This window comes from Octopus sinensis, linkage group LG8 (assembly GCF_006345805.1).
Source record: "Octopus sinensis linkage group LG8, ASM634580v1, whole genome shotgun sequence".
Classification (NCBI taxonomy): Eukaryota; Metazoa; Mollusca; class Cephalopoda; order Octopoda; family Octopodidae; genus Octopus; species Octopus sinensis.
In genome coordinates this window covers 31,932,171-31,951,677 of record NC_043004.1, presented here as the reverse complement: position 1 = coordinate 31,951,677, position 19,507 = coordinate 31,932,171, and the positions used below count along the sequence as shown (strand labels likewise).

Below are 19,507 nucleotides of genomic sequence, written 5' to 3'. Positions count from 1 at the left end.
TAATTGAAACAGGCAAAGAAATTCAGGAACACCTGAGAAATCTCTCTGAAACAAAACAGATATTAAACACACGCTCTAAGTCGCAATTAATGTCATAACTATTATAATTAATTGAAATCACATTAATTTGAAAGCGCTGCAAAAAAATACTATGAATAAAAATTCCTCATTAAAACCACCTCACACTCCCCCACTGATTTTTGAAACTGAAAGAGAAACTAGTCTTAAATTTTCACAGCATGTCAGCTATTATTATTATAGACTTGCTCTGAATGTCAAATGAGATCGGTAAAATGAGCATCAGTGGTGCATATTGAGTCGAATAAGTCGGTATTTATCACAAGAAATTAATTAGCCTTATGCTTAAGCAATCATGTTCGGTTCCCACCATAACCACGTTTTTCATCATAATGGACTAAAAATTATTTCATCAAGATTTAAATTTTAAAAAATTTAATAAACTATATAAGTTGTGACAAAATAATTATTTGCTATATATATACACACACACACACAGTCCTTACCTGAATCCTGGTTTGGGGTGTCCTCGCGAACAGACAAGCACATCATCGTGTAATGTGCTATGTCGAAGTACGGGTACATTTTCAGTTTGGTGACCGTTTGAGCGATGTTCAAGAATGTCTGAGGATCCATGATGTTGGTTAGCGTTGAGAGATCCGTGGTGATTAAATGGGGAGGAAAAACTTAAAACAACGAAACGGAGATGAGGATTGAAAAAATGGCAGAGCAGAGGACGAAGAATCTGCAAGATGTGTCGTGCTTATAGGCAGGGGTGCTTTTCTTATTGACAGGTGATGACGGCTAGATTTTTCGTCCGTTATTCCCCACTCGTCACCAAAACTGCTGCTACTACTGGTTCGTAATATTGCCACTACTGCTGCTGATTTTCTTCTTGGTTAGTAGGAGGAGGTAGGTATTCTAACGGGGTTTCAGTTTTATTTACGGGGAATCGTTGCGAAGTGATTACTGAGAAGATATTTATTACTGACGCTATTGACTGTTATTATTATTATTTGTATTGTTACTCCTGCTATCAGATAGGGAAGTGAGGGAGGCTAACCAACTATTCATTCAGGACTATGTTAGAGTTATGAAAGATGAAAAGAGTTTATAATAATAACACCCCTCCTGTTTCAGACGATTTTTACTAATACTACCAGTACTACAACTGTTGTCGCCGCTAACTTTATGGCTAATTACACACAACTGATTCATAAACCATTCAGGAAATCTCATGAACACGCTTAGCTTTGCTCGGCTCTATCAAAGCGCCCTCTTTTAGCACGACGATGAAACTTCTCGCTTGATCAATGTTATTGTCTTTATTACCAAGGACAGATAACTCTTTTTAGCGTTGATTTTTACTATATCCAGCTACTTTTTCTTTGCATTTCTCTGGCTCTTGATAAAATAAATGACATTAATGAACTATAATCAGTTCAGCTGATTCGGGTGTATAAGATTTCGTAAATATTCATGGCCTAGTAACAACGTAAGCAATCATTATTATTTAAGCACAATCAAATCCCGCCATATCCGATGGATTGGCATATACAAAATTCATGCTGTATTTAGTTACGGCCCTTTATATTGTGCGTTCAAATCTTACTCGTGGTCACCTATGCACGTAACACTGGCTCGATAAAATAAAGTACTGGTTAACTTTGTAATATTTCTGTAAGTCATCTTAGATGTGAAAGGAATTATTTACAGGCAACTTAAGACTTCGTTTATTTCTTCGGTATCGATAAACTAAGCAGTCGTATGAGTGTTGATGTAACGTAATATATGTTCCACTCATACAAATTTGTAGCCTTCTACAAAAGTTAGAAATCCTCATCTAATTGCAAGGAAAAATCGCCGGAACTGACCATTCATGTCAACAGCCCCGATGAAACAATGTTGTATTTGCAGAATTGTTAAGGCATCGGATAATTCCTTGCAGAATTTGTTTAAGGCCCTTTCTATTCTGAGTTCAAAATTGTCTGAGACCTGCCATTACCTTCATCCTTCTGGGGTCAATAAAGTACATTGTCAGTCAAATATGTATGTGGGCAATACTGTATGGTTAGTTTTGTTCTGTTATGATTGTAGTATAAGGTACAAATCCCACTATACAATATTTTGGTCGAGTATTTTCCACCATAGCGTTGAGGTGACCAAAACCACGAGTGGAATTTAGTGGATGGAAACTGTATAGAAGCCCATCATGTCTGTGTGTATACTCATACATATGTATATATCCACATATATATATATATATATATATATATATATATATTCTCTGTAAAGAGGTCTTAGGCCATCAAGTTTTGGGGTCTGACGATACGCCATAAAGTTAAACCCTTTATGGACGTGAAACTCAGGGTAACCCCATAAACCGGCCTTCACCAGAAAAATTTATTGACCGCTCTACTTCTTAGAGTGTGCTTCTTCTCCGGGTTCATGCTTTTCTAAAAATGGTGTGTGTGTGTGTGCGTGCGGGTGTGTTTGTGTGTGTGTGTGTGTGTGTGCGCGCGTGCGGGTGTGTGTTTGTGTGTGTGTGTGTGAGCCTCATTTAGTTAGGGAAAGTAGTAACTCTCATGATACATTGGTTTCAAATTTTGGCACAAGGCCAGTAATTTCGGGGGAGGAGGCAAGTGGAGTACGTCGACTCCAATGGTCAACTGGTACTCTCGATTTGTTTCTGAAAATGAAAAAAATATGCATTCACCGTTCAATCCCTGGTTAACCAAAAATATATTTTATTTAATAAACATATTGTTTACACAAATATCGAATTACGAACGCTTTTAACAAATAAATATAAAAATAGAATATTATATTGGGAAAAAAAAGATCCTGTCTCGTTTTTGACATGATCACTTTTTAAATACTTTACACTCTAATGGGTTTTTATCTTTCTTTGGAGATTAGTTTGTATCATAGTGGTTACATTCGTATCGATTTTACCTTGTTAAAATTAGTTCATATCAGACACTGCATGCTGCATTAACTCAAAAAGGTTTCTGTAGCAATGAAAGCGGCAAGAAATATTTCTTTTGCCTATGAAAATGAAGCTTTAAGTGTCCGGACAGGGAATAATTTTTCTCTCGCAAATTCGCCTCAATCTGGACGACCAACTTCTGTTAATACTGAGCTTTTGAAAATCGTTGTTGGGGAAAATCCCCAGCAAACCGCACAAGAATTAGCAAAGTTCAGTTCAAGTCACATTTCGATCATAAAACGCTTCCATGAACTAGGAAAAGTGTCTATTGGAATTTGAACCTCAAACACAAATTTGCTATCATAAATGTATTCTTGAGATTCGCGCCCTTTTTTCATTAGTTGAGCAGTTTTCTAAACTAAATCATGGTAGAGCGCTCTTGGCATTTCAAGCAAGACAGACCTCGGCTCCCGCGACGCAAACCAAGAGAGGAATCTTAACAAATTTCGGTTGACTCATATCTTTTTTGTCTCTTGCTTTCTAGATAACAAATTGCCGAGCAATTACAGTTAAGTCAATCCCTACATCCTGGTTTCGTTACCAGTGAGGATCCAATAATTTATGTATGTACTAATATATATACTTAGCCTTCCTTTAATATTGCTAAATGTTCCCGGGTTGGCTTTTGTTGTAATATACGCAGCCAGCTTTATTTCAAACTATTATAGTTACAACATCAACTTTGACAATGATAGACGCCGGCGTGGCTATGTGGTAAGAATCTTGCTTTCCAACCACATAGATCCGGGTTCAGTCCCATTGCGTGCCACCTTGGGCAAGTGTCTTCTATAGCTTCGGCCCGATCAAAGCCTTGTGAGTGGATTTGGTAGATGGAAACTGAAAGAATCCTGTCGCGTATATATGTGTGTGTGTGTGTGTTTTGTGTCTATGTTTGTCCTCCTCACTATCGCCTGTGTTTACGTCCCCGTAACGTAGCGGTTCGGCAAAAAGGACCTATAAAATAAGTACCAGACTTATAAAGAATAAGTCCATGGGTCGATTTCTTCGACTAAAAGGTGATGCTCCAGTAAGGCCGCAGTCAAATGTCTGAAACAAGTAAAAGACTAACAAACCGCAACAGAGTCTTCATTATCTGACTACTTTTGAACTTGATCAAAGACTTGCGTTCTGCTTGTTCTTGAAGAGTAAGACTTGCTATCGACCTTTCTTAGGTAGACCCGGCTCAAGTGATGAAAAGTGAGCTCACTATAATCATAGCCAACGACAATGACAAGCATTCAATGAAAAGGGAGAATCCATCTTCAAACTAGGACTGCACCAAAAAGGGATTTGCTTTGAGTTTTGTTGGGTATGAAGGGTATTGCCTATTATGAAGTATTAAGCCAAAACGGAACAATCCTCAAATCACATTGCATAGCAAATTTTTTATTTATTTGTTTATTTATTTATTTATTTGTCTTTGGTGTAGTACGTGTTAATTCCTATTTACCTCTATCTAGAAATCAAAGGAAATTACTTCAAACTTTGCTTTTGTGACCTGGACATCAATTTTTTTAAACTGGCCTATTTTCCATTACATTTCGGACAGATTCAGCGTTGAGTGGCTGAAGCAGAATATCATAGAAAAATATTCTGCTCAATACCATAGATCTACATGTCAGTTGCTTGACCTTAAACACTTGAGCATGTTTCTTAGTGGCTAATAATATGTGTATCTCTGATCATGAGCAGAGGGAGCATTATAGCCATGCTTTTAAAGGGAGAATAAATATAACAAAAACAAAGTTTAAAGGTAATATAAGCCATTTTCATGCTTTCTAGAGGTAAGCAAATAAGAAATAACAGTTGCTACCCAAGGACAAAAATCGTGTTACACGGTGTTATCATAGAGAATATATCAATATTTGCGTTTCGTGTTGAGTAGCATTTTACTCAACACTTGAGCCAAAAGTTTACTTGATGTGGATACTCTCCCAACTTAATCTAAGATTCCCTCGTCGGACCCGTGAAGTCGACCACACTGTCTGTCTGTCTCTCTTTCTCTCTCTTCACCCCACCTATACTGGGGCCACAAATTACATTCACAAGCTGTTGGCTCAGATGCATGTCTAGTGGTTAAGATGTTACACTCATGATCATGAGATCATGGTCTCGACTCCCAGACCAGTGCGTTCAGCAAAACAATTTATTTTGCGTTGTTACATCCCACTCGGTTGTAAATGAGTTCCAGTAATAGCTGGGAAGTAAACTCTGCGACAGGCCGGTGTCACGTGCAAGAGGAGTGTTGAAATCATAGTCATCTATACGGTCTAAGTTCCAGCCTTATGATTCCTGGGGCTCATGACAGAACCGGGTCCTAAGTCAAGGAGAAGAGAATTTTTTCCAAGCTAACGCGTATTGAAACTGAACCCGAAGCCTCGTCATTTCGAAGCGAAATCTTTAATCACACAGCCATCTCTACATCCATAATCGCACCTAAACTTCTCCGAACATCTTATCGGTGATGTGTCACTACTGAAAGTTTGCGATAGAGAACTTCAATGTCTCAAACTTGACCTTGATCAAAGTTCGAAATATCAAGCCAACAAATTTCATGTGTGTGTGGGTGTGTGGGGTGAACACACACACACACACACACACACACACACACACACATATATATTTACATAGACTCGCCATGATAGATCGCTAGCCACTACACATTCTTTATTTTCTCTCCTTGTTTCTTTCTGGATGGATTCTGAGAACTTTCAGAACAAGGGACCAAGAAAATATGATGGTTTTATGGAAGACATTCATCCTCAGTCATTTGGACTATGCTCTCAGCTGTGGTCACCCTACAGTATCAAATTAATTGCGGAACTTGCTATAATGGGCTGCATGATTTCTGAAAAAAAAAAATTACTAATTGACAAGCCTTTACATAACTTTGTGACATCAAATGCTCTACTGATACGTGCCCCTCTATTCCTGCAACTGATACTGCAAAGTGCCCTTTCTATTCTGACCCAGCAAGTTCTCATCTAAGGCTGCCTAATGCATTCTTTTCTCTTCTTTTTCTTCTCCTTACCTTGTTTCACCCCCACCCCCCAATGCTCGCACTAAAATTCTTAATTGTCGGACAGTTGTCTAGTGAACGGATCCCCTGCCTCCTCATTAACATGCCATCCTTCGTAAAGACCGTTTCCTACAATCGGTCACCGTAACTTCTCCAAACTCACCCGAGCTTTCATTCTTCATCAAAACGAAACAAAAATTTACGGGATTTCTTAAAGATTTAACGTCCATTCTACGGTGCCCCAAGTCCACGGTCAATGTTACCGACCACTTCCTCTGTATCTAACTTAACGTAACGTAGTGTATAGCATGCAAACTTTATAATTCAATGTGCAGAGGCGTAACGAGATGCTATTTGGGTGACCAGTTCCTAAATATCTGTAACAGCGGGGAGTCTCACACCTAGAGTATGTCAATTAATTCACCCGGTCGCAACTTCCAGACAACCTCTTAGTCTGTAATGTTTTCCAATATTATTGCTCAATTGACTTCGCAAACTCAAGGAAAACTGCCTCAGCTTCATTCAACTCGGGAACTTCTACTCTACCATTAATACACGCCTCAACTTCCTATTTCTGCCTTCCTTTTCCTTTCTTCGGTGTCTTCTTTTCTGATAGTTTAATGTAGAATGTGCTATTTGAAATACTCCTATATAAGAAAGAATGTGTACAGGCGTCAGTGTGTGAGTATATACTCCTATATATTCATGTTTGCTTGTCTTTATGTTATGTACACGTTTGTACCTGTAAATGGGAGTAAAGATGTGTACTAGTACTGGTCAAACAATTCGGCCGTTCTAAATTTAAAATATCTTGACCCTCTCACATCACATTTCTTTTCCCAACCTCTTTCCCCACATTATCTTCTCTATGAATTAAGAATATTTCACGAGAGTCTTTTACTTCTATAACTCTTTAGCTACATTTCGGATTACTCTTTGTTTTCCTCTTCCTCTGATCACTGTTTTTTTCCCTTCCTCTTCCTACCTGGACACGGATCTTCTCTTTACTTGACTCGAGACTTTGAATCATACCCTTTTTTCCCTCAAATTCTATCTTCATCCCTCTTAAGTCGCTTTTCAACCCATACCTCTGACCATTTCCTTTCTTTCTTTATAGTAGTATAGTGTAGTTTATGGATGGTTTGGATGCTATTTCTAGCAGATTAAACGACGTGATGAAGGCTCCCTCCTTGATTCATCGTTGTTATAGTTACTGCAACCAACCCAGCTGTGACTATCCCGTCTTTTTAAAGGCACAGTTTTCTTTCTTTTATTGACCAAACTATCAGATGTCCCTAAACATCGCACTTCTCATCTATTTGGGCCCGAAATGTTTGACTACGCCATCTTCCTCATCGTCCTATAGATCCCCCGAATGAGACTTCCCTATCTCTCGGCTACTGCCCGCCATCTACACAGGTTCACATGTTGTCTGTGAAACCAGCAAAGCAGAATTTGCACTTTCGGTATTTTGTGATCATGCTATCCACTTCACTCCTTTCTCAAATCACCGTTTCAAGTATGCTCATACATTAGAGGCATGGGGATTTTTAAGCCTCAGCTGTGATCATCCCATCTTTTTAGGGCTATATTACTGAATGTGTCCTTTCCTTATTAAAGACAGAACGGTTTGATTTAAAGATTTAGCCGCTATTTCTTGAAGGTCAAGCAATCACGTAGAAGTTCCCTCTTTGCTTTGTATTTCTGGATGGTGGTGGTGGTGGTGATTTTGGCGTTTCTGTGATAAAAGTCAACGAGTAATTCTCAAACAGAGCTTAGACAGAATTACCAATATTGTAAAGCACAAATATGACCGTAAACCAAACAGATTCACAAATGCTTTCAAGAAAGATAGACAAACATTTAAGAAAAATTTGTTTTTAAGATGTGTTTTTAAGATAACGCAGACGGGAGCTACGCATTTTGGGAGGGAATAATAGATTAAATTGATCCAAGAGGTTGACAGGTAGTTTATTCTTTCAACATCGGAAGGTAGAAATACCATGTGGATCTTGGTGGCCTTTGAGTTCAGGCCACTGAGCCCAATTAATGCTGTAAAAAAAAATCGCAACATCTTATATTTTGTATTGTTGTCTATTAATTTTTGTATTGTCATCCATTTTATTGATTATTATATCAACATTGGTGAAATAAAGAAATTTTTTTATTATCAATTCCAGGTACACAGTTTTCTTACACAGATGAATAAAAAAACAACTGTCACATTAGTTTTTCTAATAGGGGTGCAATGGATTACTGAAAGGCTTGGCAAGGGTGTCTCGAGGCAAAAAAAGGTTGGGATACTCTGTATTAAAAAGTAGATTAAGTGGAATTGTCTGAAATTCATTGAGATAAGCAATCGAATTACATTGACAGTTACCAGTGAGTTTGACATTAACTTCATAGCACGTGTCTAAATCATATTCTACAACATACAATGTATGTTCATCTTTATCCATTGAAAAACTCCTAAATGAAGCGTTCTTGGCAGCCATTCTTTTATTTTCTTATAATTAATGTTACGTTTTCTTCTTCATATACATCACTTGCTGTCGGATTTTGATTAACTTTAAGGAAAAGAAGGATCCTTTTGCTGATTTGGATATAACAATTGCAATAACAAAACCAATAATAACAGTATTAATTAAAACAGAACAGTAGCATCAATAGCAACAACACCAAAAAGAAAAACATGGATTTGATAAGGAGAATGACATCTAGATACACTAGTTTCCATGACACAAAGCAGAAAAGTCAAGCTTTCAAAGTGTCCGTCTTTTCTGTAAAACCTGAACCACAAGAGAATGAACCGAAACCTCAGGTAAATATTCCAACATTTGGCTGGTTAGCTACCTATCAGCATAGGTTGATCGTTCGATATATAGGTATAACTTGTAATAAAACAAAATGGTTTGTTTATTGTTCATAGAACTACCTGATGTATTATAGAAGTATTTGTTTTGGACAAAATGCCACATAGTATTTAGTTGTTTCCCTTTACATTCTGAGTTCGAATCCTGCTGAAGGTAACTTTATCTTTCATCTTTCTGTGCTCTAAAAAATAATAATAATTCAAGTAGAGAGGCCGATTAAAAAGCCTGTATTAATTCTCCACAAATTTGTGGTGGCAGACTTTCAGAATAGCTGCTCCACATAAGTTGAAATTTCTCCCTTTTTGTCGAGATTTATCTTTTCTTTTTCTTTTCTTATTTTATTTCTTTTCTTTTTTTTCCTTTTTTGTATCCTGCATTTCAAAACAATGGGGAAGAGACTTTAAATAAATTTAAAACCAAGGTTTTTAAACGTCTGCCTCACCTCTCCATCATACCTTCACAACACCCACTATTAGCTCCCATCCATCCGTCCGTTCATCCATCCAAGTCCGCTCACACTTCCTATGAGGCCTGCGGGAGTTGCGTTCTCAAATATTTCCTTCATGGGGTCCTATCAGAAGTCATTACACTTTCCGGCTGATTCCCAAGTGTAACCAACTGAAACTACGGACATTATCCGACCATCTCTTTCTTCTCTACCCCTAGGTCTACTACCGGTCAGTTTGGCTCAAAGAATCCGTCTTGTGATTCTTTCTTGCGATGTTCTTGTCCCATGTCGGTAGAGTCGGAGCTGTGACCTCTCAGCTACTCACCCAGTCAAGTAACATTACTCCAGAGAACCTTTGAAGGAACCCGTTTTGCCTGCTTGTATTCACAATTGTACTCTTTCGGTCATTACCCAACATTCATGACCATAGGTTAGGATAGGCACGAAAACCGAATTGAAGACAGCAAGTAGCATTACTTTGAGGGTACATGCAATTTTAGCATCCAACCCAGTCTTCTGTTTCCCATCACTTGTGAATACGACTCCAAAATACTTAAACTATAGTTATTACATGTTTTTAAAAAATTGTATGGACGTAATAAAGGCTTATATGGTGCGGTATCTGGAAATTTTATTGTAAGTGATTAGTGTGGTTTTTCCCTTCCAGCACCCAACTAAGCGTCAATTCTTGTCTGCTTACTACTTCACTGAATTCTCTAGCTGTATATCCACGGGTGCTAGTGAGCTACTTGAAATTAGGGACTTTGTAAATTTCTGGTGATTTCTAATTGCTGTTCTTAATGTGTTGTGAACACCGTGTTGATAGTCCATGCTTGCGATGCTATTTTTTAAAATTTTCTTCATTCATTCTAATCCATTGAATATTTTTATTGTATTGAGTGCTGATGACCCTCAAAATATACCTGAATTTCTGTTGGCATGTCTTCTAGTGAAAGGCGAAAGTCCGCGAAGTAGAAGCAGTACTGTGTATTTTTAAAATCATTTTTATAATTTTGTATATATTTATTTTATTATAAATGCAAAACAACACTACGGGGGAATCGGCGCAAGCTTAAATAATAAACCGCGATAGGTGAACCGCGATATAGCGAGGGATTACTGTATCTTATTCTGCACAATTTTACTGTTATGCTTGGTTTCAGCCTTTCTTTTACTCCCAGAATGTGTTCGCTTTCTCAACTGATCATAAATCTTTTTGTTATCTGGGTTCTTTTCCTTTTCATATTGAATCTCTTCTTGTCTAATTCGTTAAGTAATGATAGGTCTTTCTTTTTACTTCTTTTTTTCCTTTTACGCAATACCCCCACCCCCATTTTTGACGGGAGGTATGGTTGAGTGTCTATATCTATTAGGAACTAACCCGGTGTCCATCGATACAACCATTATAGTTGACTAGATCATAAAGTTGTTTATTTGTTACTTGAGAAGTATTTTTGCTGACCCTCATTCATTCGTTAATATAGTGATGTTGTCTTCAATTTCCTTTATTCAGATCCTCCTCAATGTTACCACTGAGTGATTTCTTGTATATTTATTAAGTATGAGAGCTAGAGTACAAATCTATTGTGGTCATGTATTGGGCCCAATAGTGGGACTGCTGTTGCCCAATATTGGGACTGTTGTGGCCCAGTATTGGGACTTACGTGCAACACTTTGGCAACAGAAAGGGCAGACGAAACGAAATACACAACACTCACATTCTGTCACAATGAAACAAAATGAACAAAAATCACCTGAAGGCGCAAAATTTATTGCTTCAGCAAGCTGCAACCCTCTGAAGAGAGGGATCACCAGCCCTATTAGCCCTATACTGTACCACCAGCCCTATCAGCGCTTCTTTTAATGATGACATATTTATGATGACATATTTACCACCAACGATAAAGCCGAAGATACAATAAACGTCTGAACGAATCTCCTTCCTATTTTGTATGTAGACACCGCTTGAATCATCTTACTAAATAACTTTAAACTCATTTCTTTATTGCTATCTCACTGAGTCCTATTACAAAGCCCTCAAATCAGTTTGCTAATCTGGACAGTTTTGCACCATCTTCTCCACTTGAACCTTCTGTATAACAACCTCAACACTTAAACTATCCGGAACTTCAAATCAACTAAATTGATCAATACTGTGCTGACTATTCTTGGCAACAAACGTCCTTCTCACCAAATTCTCAGAACATCTCGGCTGGCGTCCATCTGAGAACCTCTGTGTAAATTGTTACCAAGTGTGAAATATTCTTTGGTCACTTCAGTCCAACAAGATCATCCTCAATCAATACACTTCGAAATTCACGTCTTTGTTCACTCGTTTCACATCTGTTTTTCCATGCTTGCATGGATTAAATGAATATATTATTGAGACATTGTTTTTACAACCGGACGCCCTTCCTGTTGCCAGCCGTTATCTTTTTTCCGAATGAGGGATTTCACCATATTTTTTAACACAATGAATTTCTCTTTGTAATCAGCACCTACCAGTACTGTTTTTGTAGAACCATATTTAACCCTTTTTTGGTATCATATTTCAGTTATCTTTCAAAATAATTAAAATCATGGGATGATTTAATAAAATGATTAAGTTTTACATTAATCATTTAATCCAAATGTGAATATTTTAAAAATTAAATGTCTTGTACATTGTTATCAGAGAGAGTTTGGTATTGAAAAAGATTTAGCATCTTACATCCTATATCACACACCAGTCTTCTCTCACGCTTGAAAACTTTATAGAAACCAATGATTTTTGTCTTTGACATCACAAAAGTTTCGATTGCAACAAACTCACATGAGAGTAATTAGACGTAGTTTTCCAGCCGTTCACGTCACCTACCTTTCTCAAACAATTACCGTCATATAATTTTTTATCGTTTGTTTATATTAGTGCTCTCGTACTTTTCTTTTTTATGTTCACAGTATGATCCACAACATCCAATGCATGCTGAATTTCCTTTTATCCCAGACAGAGCCCGAGTAATTATAAAAGATTGTTTACGTGGTAATTTAGAGGGTAAGTTTTAGCCTTTTTCAGTAGCTGACAAGTTCAAAACTGCTGAATGGAATGTGTCTATTTTTGACGGTAGCCTTAATGCATCTCTTTCACTGCCTTTAGGAGAATCCACTCTGGTGCAAACATAGAGACCTACTCCCTGATAACTCAATATCTTGCTGTGTTACTGGTTCTTACCGCAGCAACCATGATATGTGGTCTATTTTTCTCTTCCATTTCCTACCACAGTCTGAGAAGCATACATAATGTATATGTGTGTTAGCAGAGTGTGTCTGTGTGCGCGACATAAGTACATATATAATAAGAACAATAATAATAGACAGGCCGTCATGCATACATAATGTGTAGGTGTGTACAAACAAGGTTGTATGCGTGTGAGATAAAATACAGAGCAAAGAAAGTGGTTACAATAGGACGCTAGATGAATGTTCAGACACAAGTTGAAGATATATACCAGTTCGTAGTAAGTTACACAATAGTTGAAGAAGCTGTAACAAGAAGTTGAGGTCACAAGGCAGAGCTGGTTGAACACATGTCGTGTAAGCGGTTGTGGCTGCTATGCTGTGCCGGGTTACTTGGTACAGAAAGTACTCGCAGGTTGAGCTTACTATTAACCATGGTGAATTATTCACAAACAGTGAGAAGTTAAACCTAGGCGAAGTTGCTGTTGGCGTCGTTAAGATGAAGTCGACGGTGGTGGAGGCGTCGTTAAGATGAAGGCGACGGAGATGGAGGTCCGGAATTGATGTTGTCTGACGTTGGAATTGGCTGTCTGTCGCTGGGTTCTCTGTGGTCAGAGGTTAGCCTTAGAAGGACTAGAACCAAAGACGAGATACTGTTTGTTGATCTAGCTTTATAGAGATTAGGAGGCTCCATCAGAGAATTTAGAAGATTTGTCACGGGACCTTATCAGAAGGCTGTGATTGGTTGGGTTGCACTTTGGCGCGTAATACAGCAAGAGACAAACTGCGCCAATATCAACCAATCAGAGTAATGGACACAACAAGGCCCAAACGGCCGAAGGTTAGCTGTTATCTGCTACGTCCGTATTTGTGTTATATATGTCAGAGAGAGAGAGAAAGTATTTCACTAAGCGTCCACTACAAATCCTAGATGAGGAAAATGCAGAAGTTATTTGTACAGTTCTAACTTGCATTAAAGCCATTCCTGCTTTTAAAAAAATCTCTTATAAAACTTGTTTAGCAGGGTAGTTTTATTGATTAAGTTTAGGAAAGAAGAAGCAATATTAAAACTAATATTTAAACTGAAAGGCAGATTAAACTATGTAAGCATCCTTCTGGTATTCTTAGCATAAGCAGTATTTTGTCAGGGTATATATTGAACTTCATTGGAGAAGCCGCTTCTGTTTAAAGCCTTATTATAATATTTAGGATAATTAAATATTCATGTTGTTATGCAGGCTAAAAGCTCTTTTCTTTCCTATGATGACCTTTTCTAAATAAAATGTATTGTTAGGTGCAGGCGTGGTTCTGTGATAAGAGGTTTGCTTTCCAGTCACCTGTGTGTGTGTGTGTGTGTGTGTGTGTGTGTGTGTGTGTGTGTGTGTGTCTGGTTACCCCCACTACTACTTGATAACTGTTGTTGGTGTGTTTACGTCCTTGTAACGTGGCAAAAGAGACTGGTGGAATGAGTACTAGGCTTAAAAAATAAGTACTAAAATCGACTCGTTGGACTAAAAATTTTCAAGGCGGCGCCACAGCATAGCCGCAGTCTAATGTCTGATAAGGTTAAAGGAAAAAAAAACAAAAGTATGGAACATTTTGATGTTCCTATGTGTTGCATTTAATGGTGCCGAAGTTAGTAACTTTAGTTATTTTATAAACTTTTCAAATGAAATTCGCTTCTATAGAGTTTAGCATGTAGAGAGATGAAAGATTAGTTGTAACCTGCAATAAGAATGGGCACAGTTAGAAAGGATTAGTAACAAATAATTAGAACTCAAAAGTTTGGGTCTAAAGATTATTGTAAGTGCACAGTCAATATTTTAGATATTAACACGTATAGTCTACATGTAAAATATTATAATTTAGGAAATCTAGCAGAAATAAATCGTTGCATAACTTTTAAATTTCGTTTTCTTGCATTTATCAATTATAAGTGTATTACCATGGTTTTTTGTGCGACCATAGGCAAAATGCGTAAATAACATGACATCATTACCATTGTAGCGTAACTGATATCCTCACTGATTGAGAGACACATTAAGAATAATCTCGGGGTAGTTAACAACCATCTTTGGCTAGTTTGACCCTGTTGTGTCCACTGCTCTGATTGGTTGGCATTGGCGCAGTTTGTCTCTGGACTTATTTCGCACCAGTGTGTAAGCCAACCAATCGCGGCCTTTGGATAAGGTTTCGTGATACTGTTTTTCAGATGCCCTGTTTGAGCCACTTTAACCCTATAAAAAGCCCAGCATTCACTATTCCAGGCCTTTGGCTCTAGACCTTCTAAGGTCTAATCACTGACCACCGAGCTACTCAGCCATGTTCCAGTTCCAGCGACAGACGACCAGCCAGCCAGCCATGCTCCTGCTCCAGCCATGAAGACGGTATTATACACCAGCGACAGACAGGACTTTCTACATTTCCGTCGCCTTCATCTCAACGTCGTCTCCCTCTGCCGCCGCCATCACCATCTTCGTCCTTCAACTCTGCGTCGTCTCTATCTCCGTCGACTATAGCAATACGTACACAGCACTCGCCCAGGTTTTAAACTCCACGCTGTTTGTGAATATTTCACAGAGGTAAAACAGTTACAGTCTACCTGAAGAACTTTCTGTATCAAGAGACTCGGCACGGCATTGAAGTCACAAACCGCTGCACGACATGTGCCCAATCGGCCTCTGCCTCGTGTCCACAACATCTTGTTATAGAACTGTTTGCTATTGTGTACCTCACTTACGAACTGGTAAACAAATTCCATCTTCACTCAATATGCTAATCTTATGCTCTGTATTCTGTGTTATATGCATACACCTCTGTCGCACACACAAACACACAGACACAAAACACTTGTCGCACGCATCCAGATACTACACCTTGCTAGCATTCACACACTCTCTTTGTACACTTTGTAAATAAAGTCTTCTCTCTCAAACAGTAGAACGTTCCTTTTGGCACTGAATTTACATTATAGGAGAGAGAGACAGACAGACAGACAGATAGATGCAGAGAGCGTTTGTATTGTTAGAGTAGAGATACATCGACAGAAAGAAAAAGTAGATATAAACAAACAGCTAAACTGGAATGACCTTCGTATTTGAAAACTATAGTGATGATGATGGTGGTGTGTTGATAGTGGAAAGTATTTTTTTTATTCAACTAAATCTATATTATTCTTTTACCTGTTCGTAAAGAATATTACAGTTTGTTAGAGGGGAAAAAAGAGGAGGAGTGAGAGTGAGAGAGAGGAAGAGAGTATGTGAGTGTGAGAGAGAAGATAGCCAGCTGATGCATTATACTGTCACTTATATGGTTAGAGGAAGTGAAGAGGAAAATTACACGGTTAAAAAAATTTGTTGAGAGAAAGAAGTATAAAGCTTTCAGCAGAAGGTAATTTTAAAACCATATAATATGTTATTGTGACTGGAAATGAAATAACTTAGCAAAATAAAAATAAAATGCAAATCATCCTTTCTCGTTTTGTGGAACTTCCACGGTTCCACTAGTCAAGTAATATTTTGAAATGTATTAACCGAAAAAGCTCTTGCTATTATATTTTACAGTGTATAATACTGAAACATACGTATTAAATGCTTTCAAAATATCATTATTTGGTTTTGTTTAGTCTGGGGAGAATCTTTACCCCTTATCAACTAACACATTCACTGGTTCGATTTCCACTCAGTTTATTTACTCTTTTACTTGTTTCAGTCATTTGACTGTGGCCATGCTGGAGCACCGCCTTTAGTCGAGCAAATCGACTCCAGGACTTATTCTTTGGAAGCTTAGTACTTATTCTATCATTCCCTTTTGCCGAACCACTAGGTTACGGGGACGTAAACACACCACCATCGGCTGTCAAGCGATGTTGGGGGGACAAACACAGACACACAAACATATACATACACATAATATATATATGACGAGCTTCTTTCAGTTTCCGTCTACCAAATCCACTCACAAGGATTTGGTCGGCCCGAGGATATAGTAGAAGACACTTGCCCAAGGTGCCATGTAGTAGGAATGAACCCGGAGCCATAAGGTTGGTAAGCAAGCTACTTACCACACAGCCACTCCTGCGCCTATATATTTTTTCCAGAATTTTCGTTGATTCTTGCAACCATCTCAATGGTTGTTGGCTGTCCGTTATCGGCGCTGCGTTCCTTTTGTTTTTTGACTTTATTATATTTGTGAGTGTTATATACAATATATACACACACATGTATGTGTGTACTTACATATATAGTTCACAGATGAGATCCAGAGATTCTCCGTATAGAAGACACTTAGTAGTGCTCAAAAGATTCAAACTTAGATTCCGATGTCTTTACAGGGGATCATTCCACAAGGTAAAGACAGGCTATAAGAGGGATCAAGTTGAGCAGGTATAGAGGCAATTATGTGGATAAACAAATTAGACACATCAAATAAATTAAATACATCATGATGTATTTAATGTGTCTAATTTGTTTATCTGCATAAATGCACACACACACACACACGTAGATGCAGTTTGAGATAGTCCACATTTGATGGCATTGTTCACAGCTGTGTAGATATTTATTTATCATGCAGGAACATTATATGATGAAAATACAGCAAAGAAGAAAGCTATCCTTATGAGTAACACCATCAAAAATGAAGTCAAACAGCTGAACTTTTCACGGTAGGTAAAAACCCCTATCACCATATTACTATTTTTATTCATTCCAAGCTCACATACCAGTGTCTACGAAGGAGTCTATAAGCAGTCATTTGGGTTGCTAAAAATAACAAAACAAAATTTCCCTCAAAACATACCATACCATCTTAAAAAAGAAGGTCATGTGAAAACATAGGGTTATATATACAAGAAAACAGTATGACTAGAATGCTGCTGGTCACAGGTTTGCTAAGGTGGGGTTGACTTGGGGTTAAATAACAATAAGCAAGGTCAACTGAGGGGGGATTTTAACTTATAATGTAAACACTGACAGACAGTTCGCTATTTCTCACCCTACTATACTACTATTACTAGTGATAGGTTATTTTGGGAATTTCTTGCTTGGCACCTTGGGCGTCTTCTATAGCCCGGACCAACCTGAATGGACCAGGTAGACGGAAAACTGAAAGCCTGCCGTGTATATGTTTGTGCGCTCGTGTCTCCTTGTCGTAAACAAATGTCTGACACAATTATATATATGCTGTGTCGTATGTTTGCAAGCTTGTGTGAAACCATGTGCTGTTCAAAGTACTATACTATAGGAGATATTTGTTTGAAAGCAGGTAATGGTTTAAATAGGCCCCCGTCCAATTCATGGAAAAATGGACGTTGAAACAAACCAATGATGCGCACACATATACACAGGGTGTCCATAAATTATCTTTAAAACTTCCACACTTCAAATTGTAAAGGTAATTTATGGACATCCAGCACATTTGTGAATCATGTTTTTTATCCCTCTATCTTCTCAACATCTGACATGAAGCCACATCTCTCTCTACTATAACCCCACGCAGTTGAGGGGACTTCTTTTTGTCTTGCAAGTTATTTAGCAGATGACACGAAAAAAAAAAAAGCACTCAGTACCCTATGTAATGTGGCTTGCATTAGGAAAGGCATCCAGCCATATAAGTTATGCCGAAGTAGACATTGGTGCTCGACACAGGCTTGCAGTTCGGATCCTGCCAAACTATTCAACCCGTGCCAGTATGGAAGACAGATCTTTTCTCTTTTACTTCTTTCAGTCATTAGACTGCGGCCATGCTGTTGGCACTACGTTGGAGAATTTTTTAGCTGACTGAATCAACCCCAGAACTTATTTTTTTAAATACTGGTACTTATTCTATCAGTTTCTTTTGCTGAACACACAGTTACGAGGATGTAAATACACCAGCACCGGTTGTCAATCTGAGGTGGAGGACAGACACAAAGACACACACATATACGATGGGCCTCTTTCAGTTTCTATCTACCATATCCACTCACAAGGCTTTGGTCGGCCCGAGGCTATAGTAGAAGGTACTTGCCCAAAGTGTCAAGCAGTGCGACTGAACCTGGAACCATGTGGTTGGGAAATAGGCTTCTTATCACACAGCCACGCCTGCGTCTATATTAAATAAAGCTGATAAACATACCCACAGGTTGGAAAGAAAGTCCAGTTGCATTTTTGACTTGATCATTTTGAGGGTACCTCCCCCCATCCCCGAAGATTACTTTACACCACAGTGGTTAAATTCTTATCAATTTTACCACTTTATACTATTGCATACTACTATTGAAGTTATTCCCTTTCATTTTTCAGTTACAAATATGTATGCACAGTTCTAATAGGAGAAAAAAAACGACAGGACTTGGCGCTGAGCAGGAAGGTATTGCAATCATCTGAAGATGATGGTTATGCTGAATATGTATATGAAAACGGCAGTTTAGTTGCACATGGGGTGATAGTGGCTTTTTACTGTGAATGATACTGAAGCACTTACACATAGTCTTCAATCAAATAACTTTCTAATTATATTCTTTGAGGAGTTTGTTGTTAATAAAATTATATAATTCTTAGAAATAGACATTTTTAAAAGGAAAAAACAATATCTGCTATCTCAAGATGTTTTTTTTTTTTTTGGTGGGGTTTTGATATGGCCTTCCAAGACTGACATATTTCATGTGCCATTGGAACAGCTTACAAGGTGGAAATTCCAGAGGGGTGTCCTGGAGAAAATACCAGACTTAGTGTTTAGAGCAAGGGACAATACAGGCCACGTCAGTGCAAGAAGCGAGTTAAGACAGGACATGTGAGCTAGCTCAAAGGAGCAGAGGCAATGGTAGTAGCAAAATGTGAAGCAGAGGAATCAGCACATCGGTGGTCTTTCATTGGATGCAGTCTACCGTGACCGTGTGTGTGTGTAGCATCAGCAACTGAGATGAGAGGAGGCCTAATCTTTGCAATGTTGAGTACGCATGT

General features: G+C 38.2%; 2 protein-coding genes across 2 annotated transcripts in view; one reads left to right on the top strand and one right to left on the bottom strand.

Annotated features, from left to right (window-relative positions):
- LOC115214912 (trimeric intracellular cation channel type 1B.1) overlaps nucleotides 1-1,309 on the bottom strand; it is a 44,763-nt gene extending 43,454 nt beyond the window's left edge. The window contains exon 1 of the mRNA XM_029783971.2: nucleotides 525-1,309. Within this exon, the coding sequence (XP_029639831.1) occupies nucleotides 525-654 (130 nt within the window). The 5' untranslated portion in view covers nucleotides 655-1,309. The remainder of the gene's footprint in view (nucleotides 1-524) is intronic.
- Nucleotides 1,310-8,440: 7,131 nt separating this feature from the next.
- On the top strand, nucleotides 8,441-19,108 carry LOC115214786 (tctex1 domain-containing protein 4-like). Its single transcript, XM_036505184.1, has 4 exons — nucleotides 8,441-8,847; nucleotides 12,288-12,381; nucleotides 17,139-17,229; nucleotides 18,848-19,108. Exons 1-4 carry the CDS (start codon nucleotides 8,719-8,721, stop codon nucleotides 19,011-19,013), a joined length of 480 nt encoding a protein of 159 aa, XP_036361077.1. The 5' UTR covers nucleotides 8,441-8,718; the 3' UTR covers nucleotides 19,014-19,108.
- Nucleotides 19,109-19,507: the final 399 nt, after the last annotated feature.